General features: G+C 40.4%; 1 protein-coding gene across 2 annotated transcripts in view; it reads right to left on the minus strand.

Moving 5' to 3' along the window:
• CUBN (cubilin) overlaps nt 1-16,844 on the minus strand; it is a 143,353-nt gene that overhangs the window by 84,396 nt on the left and 42,113 nt on the right. For both annotated transcript variants that reach the window (XM_064634368.1, XM_064634362.1), the window contains exons 27-28: nt 15,369-15,556; nt 2,657-2,816 (exon numbers count right to left, since the gene is read on the minus strand). In XM_064634368.1, coding sequence (XP_064490438.1) covers nt 2,657-2,816; nt 15,369-15,556 — 348 coding nt within the window. The remainder of the gene's footprint in view (nt 1-2,656; nt 2,817-15,368; nt 15,557-16,844) is intronic.

Raw genomic sequence — 16,844 nt, forward strand, 5'->3', positions numbered from 1 at the left:
AATATATGCCCCCAAACATATTTGCCCATATTAAGCTTCCTAAAATAGAGCAGAAGTGGAATAAGCACCTTGCAGATTCAAGCTTTCCTCTAGTGAATAATCCTCTTGAGGCCTTGGCTTACTGATTTAGCCAAATCTACTCTAAATCTATCCTCATTATTAAAAGCCCCTTATATGAAAAGTGTTATTTCAGAACCATAACCATTTTTAAATTGAATTATTTGCACTAGAACTTTCCATCCAAGTTAAAATTATATAGGACATCTTTAAGCATAAATAACAGCATTGTCCTAAGATCAGTTATTAATTCTGTCTTTGCAAAAGCCTAAAGAGTGGGTTTCCTTCAATACAGCAGCTGGAAAGATCAGATGCAAATATTTTAAATCAAACCAGTTGAAATTTTTGTCATGTGTGGCAGGAGGGGCAATTCAAGTCAGTCATCAATGAGGTAAGCTTTTGGCTTTTTTTGATCACCTTATAACTGTGAAAAAGGTTCTGGGAAGAGTGTCTGAAGCAAACTGTATCAGGCACATGGTGTCAAATGTAAGTGCTGCTCTCTTTACCATCAAAGCATGTGAATGTCCTTGATATGTATCTCATGGATGTTTCACAGCAGCCAGTTAAGGGGCACAGGGATGGTCTGAGAAATAGTTCATAGCAGCTTGAACTCTAGAGCACACATTTGTCACTTGAGCAGAAATAAAAGCTTTTCTCTCAGCAATACTTGTAGCCTTGTTATTTTCATGTCAGGTGAGATGTTACCAGACCGGGGTGTAGATTCTCTGAGGGATTTGCCCTCGGGGAAGAAGGGACCTGAATGCTTCACTCTGAAATATCCAACCAAAGGCTGCAACTCCTGATAAGTTTCCCCTGTACCAGGAGACTTTTTCTAGTGATTTTTTTTTTTTTGTGCTCTTGAAATCTTTTCAGAAGGGAGAGGCAAATATAGCACCCTGACCACAGGGACATATTTAATTTTATCTGGTCTAGGGCAACAGTATATGCCCAGACAGCATAGCCCCCAAGAGTAAGAGGAATAGCCATATTTGTGCATCATACCAATTGAGGAAAAAAAAGGAAGTGCTTGCAATGAACAGAAAGCTGACAACTGTGGTTAGTTCTGGAGGAACTTGCACTCACATTGCAAGCTGTCAGAAGTCACGGCCGTGACATTCAGAGCCAGCAATGACATTCCCTAAGAGCCAGACCTATCTGACTCTACAGATCCTGGTCAGCTCCTTAGACACAGTCTCACATTAGCAGTCTGTGCCCTGTGCAGCGTTAGGCTGCAGTGTAGTGTCCAGGAATTAGCAGAAGGGCAGCGCTGTCTGATGGAGAGGTGAATGTGTCAGTGAAGAAAAGGAGTGCAAAGGAGTGGGAAAGGAGGAAAAGCACAAGAGTGTTTACCATGCAGGCAGATTTTGGAAAGCTTTGAGAGCTTTAGAAAAGCAAGTTAACCCAGCACCATGGCTACTGTATGGAGCTGATGTCATCTGGCTGTGCATAAAAGCCTCCACTTTGTCTTCTTTTGTGCAGTCCCAGAATGACATCACCCCAAAGCACAAGAACATAGCTTTGTGCTGCAGCCCTTCCCCTGCTGGCTCCTTGCACATATCCCACTCCTCCTGCATGTGTCCCTCCTTTAGCCAGAAATGCTCCTTCATTCACCCCCACTGAATGCAAGGCACCACTGTCTGGCCAATGAGAGCCCTTTGGGAGCCCACAAGCGCCAGCAGTCTGTGGTAGGTGCAAGGAGCTCCTATTCAAACAGCTTATAGAATGCCACACACCTCAGCAACCCACAGTGGGCCTCTGCAGCCCACTTCAGCTGCTTCACAATGCTGTCAAACCTGAATGCTGTGAACTGATTAGACAGACAGGGCAACTGGGGCAATTTAATTATTTTCAAGGTTGGATCTCCTTAGACGGGATGTACAATGGCACATGATTTAATCTTGTTACAGTCCACTATTGCTGTTAAATAAGCAGAGTGAAAAAAAATTGCATTTGTAGCATCACTGAGGAAGAAACAGCAAGCACAGTTTGCAGTTGTACAGTTATACAGACTTGTTTATAACTGGCATAGTTTTTTGCCTATTTAATAAGGCCTGTGACAATCTTCATGACATGTAAAAACAAGAGAACAAACACTCAAAGCACATCCTGGCCAATGTTATTTCATGCAGACAAGTGGGGTGGGGGGCAGCTGGAAGTGGACATTACCCAAGAAAACAAGTGCTGCTAAACAAAATTAGACAGAAGCCTGCAAAGAACACACTAGTCTATAGAAATGGGGAAAACTGAGGGCTGAATGATCCCATTAGAAAGCCCAAGTCACTCATGGTTACCCTGTAACAGCATCTATCTTCTGTTCAGTACAGACATTCTAGACATGCTGCTCATCTCTGTTCCTACTCTTGGAAATGAAGGCATATTTCACTAACAGCTCTCAGTGTCTGAGTAGACAAACTTCGAAGGTGTACATGTGCAGAAACATTGACTGGGAAAATATTTAAAGAATTATGAGGAAATCCAATGTTTTTAGAACTGTAATGGGTTATTTCTACTTAGATGGCATAGAGTGGCATAAGCTGAGACTCCACCAAACATACAGGGAAGGAAACCCACCCTCCCAGAGGAAACGTGGCTAACTTACCATTAACATGCCACAGCATCTGGAAGCCACTTCTGGCATTCAGTCCATCAGAATAAAACTCCACATGAAGGCTGGTCCCTGTAGTGCTCCCTGCCAGTGGAAGAGACTGTCCACAGAAAGTGCCTATCAGGTTGGATTGTACATTAGGCCCATCATAGAGCTGAAATGACACAAAAAAATATGTCAGTGAGCAAAAAGCAGCTCCCCAATTCTTAATGTTTTGTACAGGATTTCAAGGAAAAAGCAGTGACACTTCTCACACTGGCCACCTTTGCACAGCGATATGAGCCTGGAGAGTGTGGAAAGATTTGGATTAACTAAGAAGCAAATATAACTCCAATATGTCTTTAAACCTGGCTACACGCTGTGTACAGTAGGAAGGTTTTGCTGTTTCTATTATGGTGTGTATTGGGGGTTGCTGGGGAAGAAGATAAAGGGCAAGTGGCAATGAACCGAAATAGAAAGAAAAAGAGGATGTCATGGGTCTGATTTGCCCGTGCATCTAACTTGCTCAGTGCCTCCAAACCCCTTGGTGACAACTCTGTTTATATCTTCATCTCTCTAAGACTGTACCCAGGTGATATCAGGACTGCCTGGTCTTTTGGTGGAGAAAACCAAGCAGTCAGCATCACGAGGGCCTCCCAGAGTAGTGAGGACAAACTGAAAATCAAAAGTAAAGTAAATCTTTAAAAGCACAGGGAAACTTCATATGTGTTTATTTATGGTTTCATAATCTTGTGCTAGTGTCCTGCTTTGGAGGAAAACTGGACTGAGCCATGCTTCTGAAATTTGATCTCCTCGTCATATTTTGATAATCAGTGTGTTGGCAAATGTAGCCAGCCTGAAAATCTTTCTGTTCCCCAAAAACAAGAAATGAGAAATCCTCCATCCCACTCTTAAAACATCACCACTCTTATAAAAAAAACCCCAAACAAGCAAACAAACAAACCAAAAAATCCTAGCAAAATATTCCTGTAGTTAAATATTGACATCTGAAGTTAGTCATATACTCACATTTAAATGAAAACATTTAATACATGTTTTGATGGGGTGACAGTAGGTGCTTAGAGCTTCTAAGCCTCTTTACATTTGTTATCTCCAAACAGATTTAAATTGTCTTTCAAATTCTAGTTTTGTAACTTTTTTCAAATCCAGTAAATCACACTGAGCGTGCATCCATGTTCCTCACCAAACACCACAATGCCCCAGTGTCACTTTTCAGGTATGAAGACTGTAAATTTTTGAAAAGCTGCTAAAAATGAGACATTTTAGCTAAATTGCCTTTGACTTACAATATCAGATTGCTGGTTGTTGTCAAGTTAGGAGTTGCTTTATTATTTCTACCTTGGTTACTATGATTTTTAAAGTTTAGAAAAACATCAACCCTCGTGCTTTATTATCACTTTGCAACAGTTCATCCGATCTTCTGTCTCACAGTGCATATCTTCCTAACACAACCCAGCAAACTACTGGCACAGAAACCATGTCTGAACATTCTCACTGTGAATTTTTGGCATGCTTCCTTTCAGAATTTCAACAAAATCTTTTCTTTGTTCTGAAGCCATCACTGTAAAGTTCTTTCCATGCAAAGAATCAAATCTGTGATCTCTAGAAAAACAGCCAGGGTTTATTTATCTTTGCTCTCCATTCAAATCTCTTTTCCAAATATATTTGATTCCACTAAGAATTCTCCTACGGTCAGCACCCATAGTATGGAAGCATGATATTACAGCAAATATTGATTAACCATGCTAGCTACTAATTTTCACATACATTTTCTGGCAGACTCACATATGGGAATGAGTAATTAAACCCCCAGCTTTTCTGTTCAAGATGTTGGCCTTGCAGAATCTTCAGAAATCTTGTTGTTCGTTTAAAACATACTTGGGGCCAAGAAATCTACTCAAATGCTTTCAGATCCTCAAGTACACAGTCTAATGGAAATGTCTTTTTTAACAAAAAAAAAAAAAAAGAATTGGAGGTAGTTCTGCCAGAAGTTAGGGGCAAATTGCAGGAATAATTCTATGGTAATATTCCATGGCCTATTTTATAACTGGTACCCATTAATAAAATATAATGAAAGGCTCAAAGTGTGCTAAGTGTATTGTAACTTGGGAACTATCACTCTTTGTTATGATTTCTCTTAGTGAAATCAGAAAAGATTGTAGGTTTCTAATTGCAGACACATTGCTGGTAGCTCTTGCAAAGCCTTGATCAGATGAGTTTGATAATAAATATTAAATTTCATAAAGATTAGATGTTTATATGTTGAATATCCACTTGTATTCTTTCCAAACATAAAGTTTGAAGGACCACTTGATAAATGGGTGAGCTGTCCCATGCGCAGCATTACAGTTATGACCTTCTTCCAAGCCAGGCTGAAAGCTTTACACATTCTTTTAAGGCTTAAGTTCAACAAAATGAAATCAAGTCAGATCCAATTAGATTTTTTAATAGTACTACTTCCTTTGACAGCTTCGTGGTATATAGTACTCGTATTTCTGTGGCCTCAAGCCATGGAAATCTTACACCAGAAAAATATGAATGGTGAAAAATAAATAACTGTGGAGATCATGAATCCGTGCTCTGAATAGAAGTAAAAACTATGTTAAGATACATATTCACAATCAGCCATTAACTCTAGAGATTACAAATGAGAAACCATTCTAATGAACTTGGACTAAATCATACCCAGAAACTTCTGAATCCAAACCAAAAAAACAAGCTTCTTGAGTCTCCTGCAATTTGATTCATCAAGGGAGTATTATTTTTACCTAAGACAGCTAATGCTGCATTTCTATGTAATTTCCTCTGAAAACAGTCTGTCAGTTTTTCGAGACACAAAGAATGGTTACTATGGCAATCCCTTCATGCCGTGCTGCCCTGTGGGGTTGGGTTCAGAGCAGCATTTTGCAGGGAATATGAGTGCCTGGCCAGCTGTAACTCATTGAGAGAGGCAGAACCACGACTGCTAGAATTACAGAGGGGTTTTTTGAGCTGTCGTTCATTTCTAAATGAAGGGAACAGCTGTGTATTTTCTCAGGGCATTTTGAACTTCGCAAACTACCTTTTGCACTCACACAAACACAGGCAAGTGAAACTGAAGCTGAACACAGCTCTCATGAGCTACAATTTCTCTCCTGATCTCTGAGATAGTGTTTCTTGGTAAGGTCCTGCTTTGTCAGCTGTGTTATCTTAAACTGCTGCAAACTGAGGCAAGATTCTTCTCCAGGCTATATGAGGCAAGGTACTCCTTAGGATTGTGTGAGGCAATTGGATTTTGAGGCACTCCTGTACCATACTGATCTAGGAACTGGTGATTTGCCTCCCTTCCAGCTCCCCATTGGGAAGAAAGTGCTTGCTCCCCTTCTGTGTATATATTTGCTTTGTAATATATTTATTTGTTTAGACTCTTAGCCTCCACCAGAAAATCCAACTTCTTCATAATAATTTTGGCAGACACTCAAGCATTCAAAATATGCAAACAGCTGCAGCACATGTTCTTACCCTTGGCCTCCCTGCTTTAGCCAAAGAATTGTGGAGCAGCACCCAGAATGCTCCGTTTTATCAGCCTGGCACTGGGACCAGGCAGGGATGCAGTACGTTCAGATGAATTATTAGGCATGGGCTCAATAGCTGTTAAGAGAAGCTCCTTATCAGGCTGCCTAGGAGCAAGCCTATAGGCTGACACAAAAGTAGAAAGGGGAGGTACCAGCTTTCTAGGGGAAGAATCAAGCTGTGTGGCTGCCCTGCAGCGAAGTGGCAGCTGAAAACCATCTGCTGTACATTAGAGTGGTGCTGGGAAAGCAGGACTAGCCAAGGCTGCAGGAAGGGTTCAGCTTGGGTAGCTCTCCCAGGGGAGACACCATGGTCACCAGTATGACATTTTGGCTTTCTGACTCTTCAGCCTGGAAATATGTTGCTGACACAAAGAATGATGCTCTGGAGGCCGCAGCTGTTCACCCCTCTTTGGAGGAGCAAAGCAAAGCGGCATGACCTGTGTCACAGAAAAGCTCATTGACAGAACTGGAGGAAGGGCTCAAGAACTGAGCTGACTGGAAAATGGAGGTTCTCCTGCATGGAAGAAATAAAGATCTCAAACAAATGGGAAAAATAAACTTTAAATGTGTTCTATTTGGGCATACTTGAAGCAGGGACATTTTTCTACCTGAGCACCTCGTCAAGCTTATTCCTTCTTGCAAAGTAAGCCTTTCAGAAAGGTAGTGAGACTCCACCTGCTCAGTTTACCTGGCAGAAAACTGGAGGGGGTTTAGGGCAAAATGTCATTTTTCTGTTGGAAAACTTTATTTCTATTAAAAAGCATGGGTTTTTTTTTCATCAGGAAAACCATTACAAAGAAAAAACCCATGGCTAATCTGCTCTGGGAAAAAACTGCTTACATATAGTAGTTAGTCATAACACATAGTCTCAATCCAGAGATGATGGAGTCTTCGAAGTCAAACTTTCACTTTCATACGAGGTGAAAATCCATCCTATAATACAGACGGTTCTCATTTTTTTGTATTCTAAATAATACTGTTATCAGATGTCAAGAATTCATTATAATTATGAAAAAATATATCAATAATTGTCTCAATTTGAGTCTTGAAACAAACTGTTTGCAGTCAGAAAGCCTTTTTAAAGGGACCAACAGCAACAGTCCTGGGCTGTATTTGCAGAACTCATGAAAGGAGGCTGTGCCTTGGATCAGACCAGCAGAGCTGCAAGTGTCCCACCCATGGCCAGAGCTTCTAGGACAGTCTCAAAGAGCTTTTCTGACACACACAAGTATCCCTTTCCTCTTAGAAGTGGGAAACCTGATATAGGATTGTTTGGATCTAAATACCAGAGGCGGTGATTACAAGTTTCTAAGTAACTCTTCCTGAAAGGAAATGAAAGAAAAGGAAATTTTGGAAAGGAAGTTTTGATGGCATTACAACAAACATGTTACCAGAAAACAAAATGAAGCAAAAACTAGACGACATAATCATTATCCAAGTAACAGAATGCACTCCAAAGAGAGATCACCATTAATTGTTAGAACAAGAATAACAAAATCAAAACCAATTAATTTCCAAGCAACACATTTCCTTTCCAGATGAGCTAGAGAGTGAATTTAAGAACCTGCAGGTCTGCCAGCCAGATGAAAAAAACAAACTAAAGCTCCAGAATGTGGCCCTCTGTGCTAACTGAGCACCACAGCAACATCATTTTATAGGAGCAAAGGTAGCTTAAGACTTTGAGGGGCTTAGTGCATGGAGCCTTGATACTTCTGAACAAACAGGAAAACAAAATGAGGTTATGTTTGTGCTTGCATGACGAGAAGTATTTGCAATTGCCACTAGAAAAAAAGCCCTCCTTAAGAACACCTTCTAACTAATATTTTAATATAATTGTTTAAATATGTTTATGCCCTAGATAACCTTTGATAAATATCCTTGCTCTGACCACTGAAGGCAACTTTCTTGTCTCCGCACAAAGATACACTCACTAATTAACCACTTTATAGTACAATGGAGTTTGACATTGTACCTCACTAGACGTGTAGGCACAGTAGTTATTATTGCTGGGATTTATCTAACATATGAAAATGTATAAATGTCTAGTTTTTTAATAGTAAGAGTTTTACCTGAGTCTGTTTTGTCTCATAACCTGAACCTGAATAACTCAGAGCCCTTTGAAATTTTCAATGTTGAATTCCAAATTAGACTGCAGTATTTTTAAAAATATTTTTCACCTCTTACATTACCACTTGCTATGTTCTCAAAGAAAACTAGGGTTTTTAACAACAGCATTTCTAGGAAAGGTTTATTTTGCAAATTATATAAAACCAGTGTTTTTCTTTAGCAATGAATGAATTATAAGAATGTAAGAAATGCAGAGCATATCTTTGGACTAAATTTAAAAAGTGTTTTAGGTATAGGAGTAGGAAAAAACTGCTGTTTAAGAACAGAATGTCTAGGAGACATCCACCTAGTTGGTCAACCCTAAGACCTGCACTCAAAATCTTATTTGTTCAGCATGGTATTTTAAATCCCCAAACCTGTATCAAGAGAGCACCTCCACCTAATCCCCATGCTGTCATGGACAGAATCCAAATGGGTCCCTGAAGTGTCTGCAGCCTTTGCTGACCAAGGGACTGCCTGGGGATCCACGCCTTTGTGACAGTGGGATCACATATGCCTGGTGATGAGGCTGTGGCTATTTTGGTAGAGCACCTGCTTTTCTCAAAGCCTCAGAAATTGAGGCAGTTCCTTTGCAGTGAGAATCCACTTATGGCGGAGGAAGCAGGACTACTCTTGAGCTTGGGACAATAATATTTCCAAAGTTATTCTTCAGCAGAAAGCTGCTATTGTGGGAAAAGCTCCTGACAAAGAGACGGGCCTGTGCCTAGGGACATGGCTCTGAAAAACCCAGGGTGATCTGAGCAGTTTGCAGCCCTGCCGACTCCAATGCAGGGCTGAGTGCTGCTCCTGTGGTGCTTTGCCAGCCCAGATGAACTGAACTGACACTATCAGAGACCAAAAAGGGCAGGATTGTCTCTGTGAATCCCCTCCCCGCCCCCATTTAAGAAAATTTGCATTATGTATAACTATGGCAACTAAGGAGAATTGCAGCTGGTCTCAAATGAAGACAGGACAAAAGGGAAATATTCCTGCCACTTAGGCTTTCAGGCTTGCTCATGGGAACAATTCGGCTGAGGGGGGCAGACACAAAACCTTCCTCAAAGTCCACTGTGGTTTTCTCTGAGCTGTCTGGGAGCTTCCCTCTGATGAGGGGAAGCTTTGACTGATGCAGATGGGGTTTCTCCTGCCACCACGTAATTTTGTATTGTAATGCCTGTACTGAATGGGATAAGCAATTTCACAGAGGTTGGTGCAGCTTTCCAGCAAAATTTGGAATACAGAAGAAGAACAGAGGAAAGAAGAATCCAGCTACGATTAGATGAGTCCTAAATGCTCTGTTTCCAACAAGGGGCAAGCACACTACCATCATATGGTGATATTTCACAGTCACTTCATTGTACAATGCTTTTTTCTGAAGGAGCAGGCAAAGTCACATTGCTCTGAGCTGGCAGGGTGTGGAAAACACAAAGTCCATGAAGGTCTGACTCATTTTTTGAGTCCAAAAGTGGAGTCTGTGCTGGCTTCACTCGTGCTTCTTGTCATCTGAGGTTTCTGTAGGCACCAAGCAATCCTTTCATCACTATAAATTTAGTTGTCTTGAGGGGTTGGGGGTAGTTTATGTGTGTTTGTAATTTTGCTTCTACATAACCTTTCAAACAGGGAAGCCAAAGTCTACTTTGATTCTGGCAATGCAGGCAATTAGGAGAAAAAAAAAAATCTGAGCCCTCAGCCAGTCTTCTTTAGGGTGGGCAGCTTTTTGGCTTGACACTCTCCTTTTGAGTATCCAGACCCCTCACTGAAAATCAGTGCACAGGCTAAGATTTCATTGTGTACCAATGGTAAGGTCTGCCAGAGAAACCTGAGGAGAATTGTCACTTTTATCCTTACAGCCTTACACTGAAGGACTTTTTGTGGAGGCCCATAACCCACCAAAGGAATTCAGGGATGGGCTGGCATGCTGCCAGCTTGCATAGTAATACATTAATAGATACCACTGCAGCTTGGCCAGCAGGCTGTAATTTGATGTCTGTGTGCAGAACCTGGATGGGTATATTTCATATATCATCTGCATCCCCAGGGCAATGTACCACTGGTGACATTTTGTAAATCAATGCACAGCCATACGCAAAGCCATTGTCTGTGCTTGGAGAATTCCTGCAGCACTTTAAAAAGACACACTCATAAATAAAATGCAATAATGCTAATCTCCTAATATGGTTTAAGCATATTTACTAATTACAAGAGGGAGTAACACTAGAAACAGCGTAAGATATTTTTATGTTAAATTAATAAAAAAAAAGAGTATGACCAGATGAGAGTGAGCAACAATTATCTAATGCAGTATTCCCAGATGGAGAAAAAGGATATTATGGCACATCCCTGGAATGCTACTGTGGTTTAGAAAAGAAAAAAAAAAAAACACACCACATCCTGTTACCACCAGAAGGAAATGAAACAGTTCTCAGGAGCAGATGCCATATTAATTCCTATATTCATCTGATAATATTCCACATGTAAGTGTGCAATGGTATTTTAACCACTCTGAGTCTCATTGCTGAAAGAGTCTGGACTGCTTAAGTACACTGACAGTAGGCAAGCAAGGAACTACTTTAGTCCAAAGAGGAATTCTGTCCTGCCCTGCAGCAGAAGACATTTGTTACTATCAGGCCATTGTTTGCCCCCATAAGATGTTCTTTTGCATTAACCAATGATAATTCCATCTTTGACACTAGATCAAAGTGCACAGAGTAAAGAGGTGAAACTCAGAGAGCTCTGAAACTTGTCTTGCTATCTGCTTATCGGGCTGGTGGCATCTTGCAAAAGGCTGGGCAAGGTCTCTCCTGTACTTATTAAAAGCAGAGGCTAAACAGGGTGGACTTCAAGGGACAGTTGTACTTTCTGATAATAAGAACAGAGAGAGAGATTGTCATTGAAAGACAGAAAGATTAGTGGTTTTCAAATAATATTTTTCTTGGATAAGGAAGGAATAAATTTCTGTCCTACTGCAAGACTGATCTTCAGAGCAATAACATGATGTTCTCCTTACTTATAAAGAGCTTTGCTTCCACAGAGATTATGTTTTACCATACAGAAGAAGAAGGTAATTCTTCTTTAAAGATAGGGAATTAAACACATGCTTGTTCAGCTAATAACCTGGTGAATGTAGAGGAAAGAATGACATTTCTATGTCATTGTCTGTAATATCTCACTGGTTACAGCCTGATGACTCCTCTAGAAAGACTAATGTTAAGTTATTGAGCCAAGCCACAGCATGCAATATAATTTAAAGACCATCCAATCTAATTACAGTTAGTGAAGCATCACTAGGAACCAGTCTGCTATTTGGTACAACTTGTATCTTGTCATTGCCACATCTGTCTTTATCAGAAGCAATAAATCTCATATTCTTGAAACTTTGCTGTAAAACTCCTTCCAAAATGTCACACTTCCTATGAGCATTATTAGCAACGAGCCAGCATCCTCTGACAGGCCATGAAACACTGCACATTGCTCATTCGTTGAGAAAGTGTTTATATGAGGTTTATGCTATAGACTGACATTATAAAGAACTGCAGCTTTGACTCCCTCCCACACTTCCCCTTCTCAATTTCTGGCACTTAATCACAGGGGCAGAAAATTGCCATGAAATCAGAAGAGCAGGGCTTTTTCCTTCCTACTTGACCATAGTATAAATAGTTGTACATGCTAAAGTGGTGGAGATGCAGGCCCTGCCCAGATCAGAGTGAGTCAAAGTCACTAAATGCTTCCCGTGGAGAGAGAGTGCTGCTTACCATGAGTAACACCAGCCAGCTGGTGGAACAGTGGCCTGGCTGACAAGAAGCATCCCATGATCAAAGGAGAAAAGGAAATACATAACACAATGCACAGCTGACTTCGCTGTGCATTGCACTTGTACTTATTTATACTCTCTGGACATCTGACTATATTTTCCCTTGTCCTGTATGGGAAACACTTACATGCTCTACCGGATGAGAATATCTTTGGTAACTGACAATTGCTAGGAATACTGATGCGTAGAAACTTTTGGTTTTGTCATTACTTTACATATTCAATTTCTGGCTCATATGTGGACTAAGCCAGGGAGCAAATAGCAAATTAACATATTCTGTGTATTTCAGATTGAATTAGTCATGAGGCAAAATTTTCTTCTTATATACTACATGTGGGTTTGGAACAGAGTGTAAGTCATAATTAAACACAAAGCTGAAGAACAGGCCCTTTTCCAAAATGGAGACTGGGACCAAAACCACAGTGTCCAGCAGGCCAGGTCCAGCAGTACTCAAGTACTCAAGTGCTCAATCTAACTGTCCCCACCCTATGATTTTCTCCTTCAGAATTCAGAAAGATTTCAAAAAAAATCAGAGCTTTAGTTTGAGACATTTGCAATATAATAAAAATATGTCCACGTGCATTAAATCTGTTTCTTACACTAACTTGTTAAAGTGGCTCTGCTATTTTTTTTTTTTTGCAACTGCCATTTCTTGATTGTAATCTGCTAAGGCAGGTAATGTCCCTGCCATAACACCTCCGCAACATTTAATCTTGTCCTTTTCCATCAGGTACAACCCTCCCTTACTCCTTCTACCACTACAGCTGTGATCATTACCTAATCCAACCTAAAAACTAATTCTTGTCCTTCCTATTCCTAGCCTCCCAGCAAGTAGGAGCAAATATTGTCACCAAGCCTGCCATCTGCTAGCTGCCACAGAGCACCATGCTGCTACTGTCAGAACTGCCACAGAGGTAAGAAGACAAATAGGGTGCTGCTGCCTGCTGCAAGAGGCTGAGGTGGCAGAGCTGCTGCCACCAAACCCAAAAGGAGATGGGAAAAGGGACATCTAAAAGCTCCCTGGGAAAAGAGCACTTAATCAGCACTAGTGGCCACTCTGGTTTGTGAGTGCAGCTATATGGAAACTGTCTGAGCATCAGCTTCCCATTTCCTTCAAGAAAATGGTGAAGGGTTCTGGCATATGGTCCATGTATCACTCAGACTACAGTGAACAAGATTATATTTCTATTATACTCAGCCAGACCATTAGATCTCTCCCTTCTTAGGCCTCTTTGCAATAAAGGAATCTCAAAACTAGCATGTGTCAGAAAAGTAATCTATTTTAGCTAAACAGCTATGAGGTTTCTTTTAAATAACCTTTTTTCCAATCTGCAGTGGTGTCAGACTCCGCATGGATTTCAATCAGAAAAGTCCCAAATATCTGCAGTCTGCTCAGAAAGTGAACTGTACACTTGTTCCAGATGACTCCCCCTTTCCCTTACACCACACAGTGCTCCCAGCCTTCACAATATGCTCCCCTTTCGCAAGATGCAGGGTGGGAGCAAACAGTGTTCAGTTCCCTGGCTGGTTCAACCTTGTTCTCCTTTTTACACTATGGCACATATTTGTGCAGCATGCAACAACCAAATGAGAACGTTTTTTCCAAGTGGTATTTCCTAATGGCATTTAGAGAAAGATTTGTAAGTAATGTCACACAAATGACAAATTAAAGCCTCCTTAACACACTTCCATGATTCTCTTTTCCCCTTGCATTTTCCTCTTTATGCCTCTTTCAGTCTGTATTTTCTTTGATTGAAAGCACTGAAAAGTTGTTAAAACAAAGAGTGCTCCCTGTCTCCTCACTCCCTCAGATATGTTTTATTTCTGTTCTTTTAAGTGCTTTGGATCAGGTCCTTGCCTTTGGCATTATTCCTCCAGCCTTGACTTACATCTAGAATAGTGTCTTCTGGCAAGTTTCTTGCTCCTCACTGGCTGGCTACTGTGTGCAGGGCTCCTGCTTTTCATGGGTCAAGGGCTCAGGCATCTTGAGACTGGCACTGGCTCCAATGTTTCTTTTTCAGTCTCCTCACAAAAACGAACCGGGGTTTAATAGTTAGTTCTCAGTGTAGTGCTCCCTTATTTATTTTCTTCACATGTCTGTTCTTTCTTACTGTTCCTGGCCACAAAGAGAAGAAAGCTTGAAGAACATCACTTTTGCCAGTTTATTACCAATTTTGAGCTGTGACAGCTGCCATAGTAGGGAGGTAGAGGGAACGAGGGAGGACATCTAGATGGAACAGACTAGCCCATCAGCAGGCCTGTTGCTGAATCTTCTGCAAGACCCCAGTGTAAGTATCCCCAGAAACATGGGCACTATTCCATAGCCCTCTTCCTGGCTGTAAGTAGTCTTTCTAACACTTCTCTAAATTTCAGCTCCTGTAGCGCAAAAACCTAAATAGAGCACAGCAGCTACAGGCTGGCATCCTGTACAAGGGTGAGATCTGAAGGATGGATGAGTTCAGCAAAACAGCAAAAGAGTAGGCAGGAGATTATGACCCACAGTATAGCAGTGATCATGACTACACTCTACTTCCCACAGTACTAAGAACAAAATTGGGAGAAAATACCTTTTAAGTTGTCCTTGAAAATTTTAAGAAAATATCCTCTTTGTCTTAGAGATATTTTTTTTAAGGAAATGAAAATAAAGGGTATTTGGCTTTAGGTTGACTGGATGGCTTTATTTGGCTAAAAAATGCCACATTTTATTTGTGGATACCTTAATTTTCTTTCAGTCCCTTTAAAGAGGCAGATGAATTATGAAAAGAAAAATACAAATAGGAGACACAGCAACCCTCCCTTTAAAAATGTAGAAATATTACATATTAAAGTTTTTGAACCTACCCTGCTCCTTCTCAGATAAAACCAAGAGGAAAATAATTGGGCTCATTGCCTTTTTGCAATCGATTTACTAATCCCAGGATTTCTTCTTCTTTACATGAAGCTGGAATCATGACATCTCACTTCACCCATAAAAGCCAGTGCATCTAAACTCAGGTGGTAGCTAGACTGTAGCAAACCAAGGATTTGGGATTCATCCTCCCATTTGCACAGACCTGTCTTGAGGCAGCAATGCTTCTCTCCCTACTGATTGCAGAGGAAACAGGGCCAAATCATTTGGATTTAACACTTGACCTTCAGTGGTTAAATTTAGATACAATAAATTTCCCCTTGCTCTTCTGCATCCTTATTATTCTCCTTTATTGGTGGAGACCTGATTTTTCTTGTTTCTACTTACCTTCAAGAAGTCACGATCACAGTCCAATCCATCTTCTAAATCAAAGGCCGTGAAGCTATAGTTGAGAGTGTTCCCCATGGTAGTTTGGACAGTCCAGCTACAGTGCTCATTTAATGGGTAATTATTTGGATAATTTAAACTTTCCAATATGCCATGGCTACGATTAACAGTCAGTACTTCATGGCAAACTGAAAAAGAAGTGATAACAGATCATATTTGTGCAGCGATCCAATAAATCAAAAAACTACAAATTGAAGTTACTGATAGTATTACAAGGTGAGAAATAATTTTATTCAGATTAGAGAAGTCATATAGAAAGAGAATTGTGACCTGTTGAAGAACATATTTATGTTTCAAACAAAATCCAGACTTGAATCCTTCGGCTCTATTACGACCTTCTTTTCTGAAACTTGCAGCCTCATCAGTATATACAGTACATATACTTTTGGCAGTTTTCTTTAATTCTGGTTTTTCCTGAAACACATTCTGATAGATAATGGCAGAAATTTGCCCTGTCATTTGAAACAATTTGGGGAGGGTGCTTAACAAAGATGAACTAATAGATTGAAGTAGGTTATTTCAGCAAACTACGAAAAAATTATAAACCTGGCTTAAACAACAAATAGAAAGTACACTACTAGTATTGGGCTTTCTGGCTCCAGAAACAGGAAGCTATTGTGAATTTTTTTAAAAAAGGAGCCATGATTTTTCTTGTGAGACATCTAATAGAATCCTAGCATAGGAACTGGACACTCATCTGGAATAATAACAGCTTTCCTTGAAGTGTCAAGAAAATAAAAATAAACTAAACTAGATAAAGAAGGAAATTACAATTATGGCATCAAGTCAGTGAGTCTCATTTTCCTGTATTCACTTTTCCCTAAAGACAGAAAACATCAGCATGGGCACTCCCTTGTCTGGAAGCAGCATATGATGTGTATCAGGAGCAGAGCAGTGTAATGCACAGAGAAGTTGGCAGCAGGAGGGGAGTGGGACAGGTTCTTTGCTTTGTACAGCAAATCTGCAGTGTTTGAACAGCAGAAATGGCTGAAATTCACTTGCATAACTGTTCTATTGTCTGTCACCAAGGGTAGCACACCTACCTCCTGCACATCTTTTATTCTTTCCAAACATATAAAGAGCAGCAAGGTCTGTGTTTTTAGTACTTTGAAATGCTTGGGATACAGCTGAAGGTCAGGGTCAGGTGAAGAGGAGCTTGTCTGCAAAGCTACACTGAAGCAACAACTCTTTGAAAGGACAGAATGAAGAGCACAAAATGGATTTTGAAGAATGCAAGATGGGTAAAATTTGCTACCCCCTGCCACCAAGATCTTATTAGAAACATATCAAGCACAAAGGTGCCTTTGAATGTTAACTTGATACCATGTTTTCCTTTGCAATGTTTTTCAATTCATCATTACATTTCTTTCACGTACATGTAAATGTATCTGGCATCCTTATTTTACACCATACCGC

This window comes from Pseudopipra pipra, chromosome 1, assembly GCF_036250125.1.
Source record: "Pseudopipra pipra isolate bDixPip1 chromosome 1, bDixPip1.hap1, whole genome shotgun sequence".
Taxonomy (NCBI): Eukaryota; Metazoa; Chordata; class Aves; order Passeriformes; family Pipridae; genus Pseudopipra; species Pseudopipra pipra.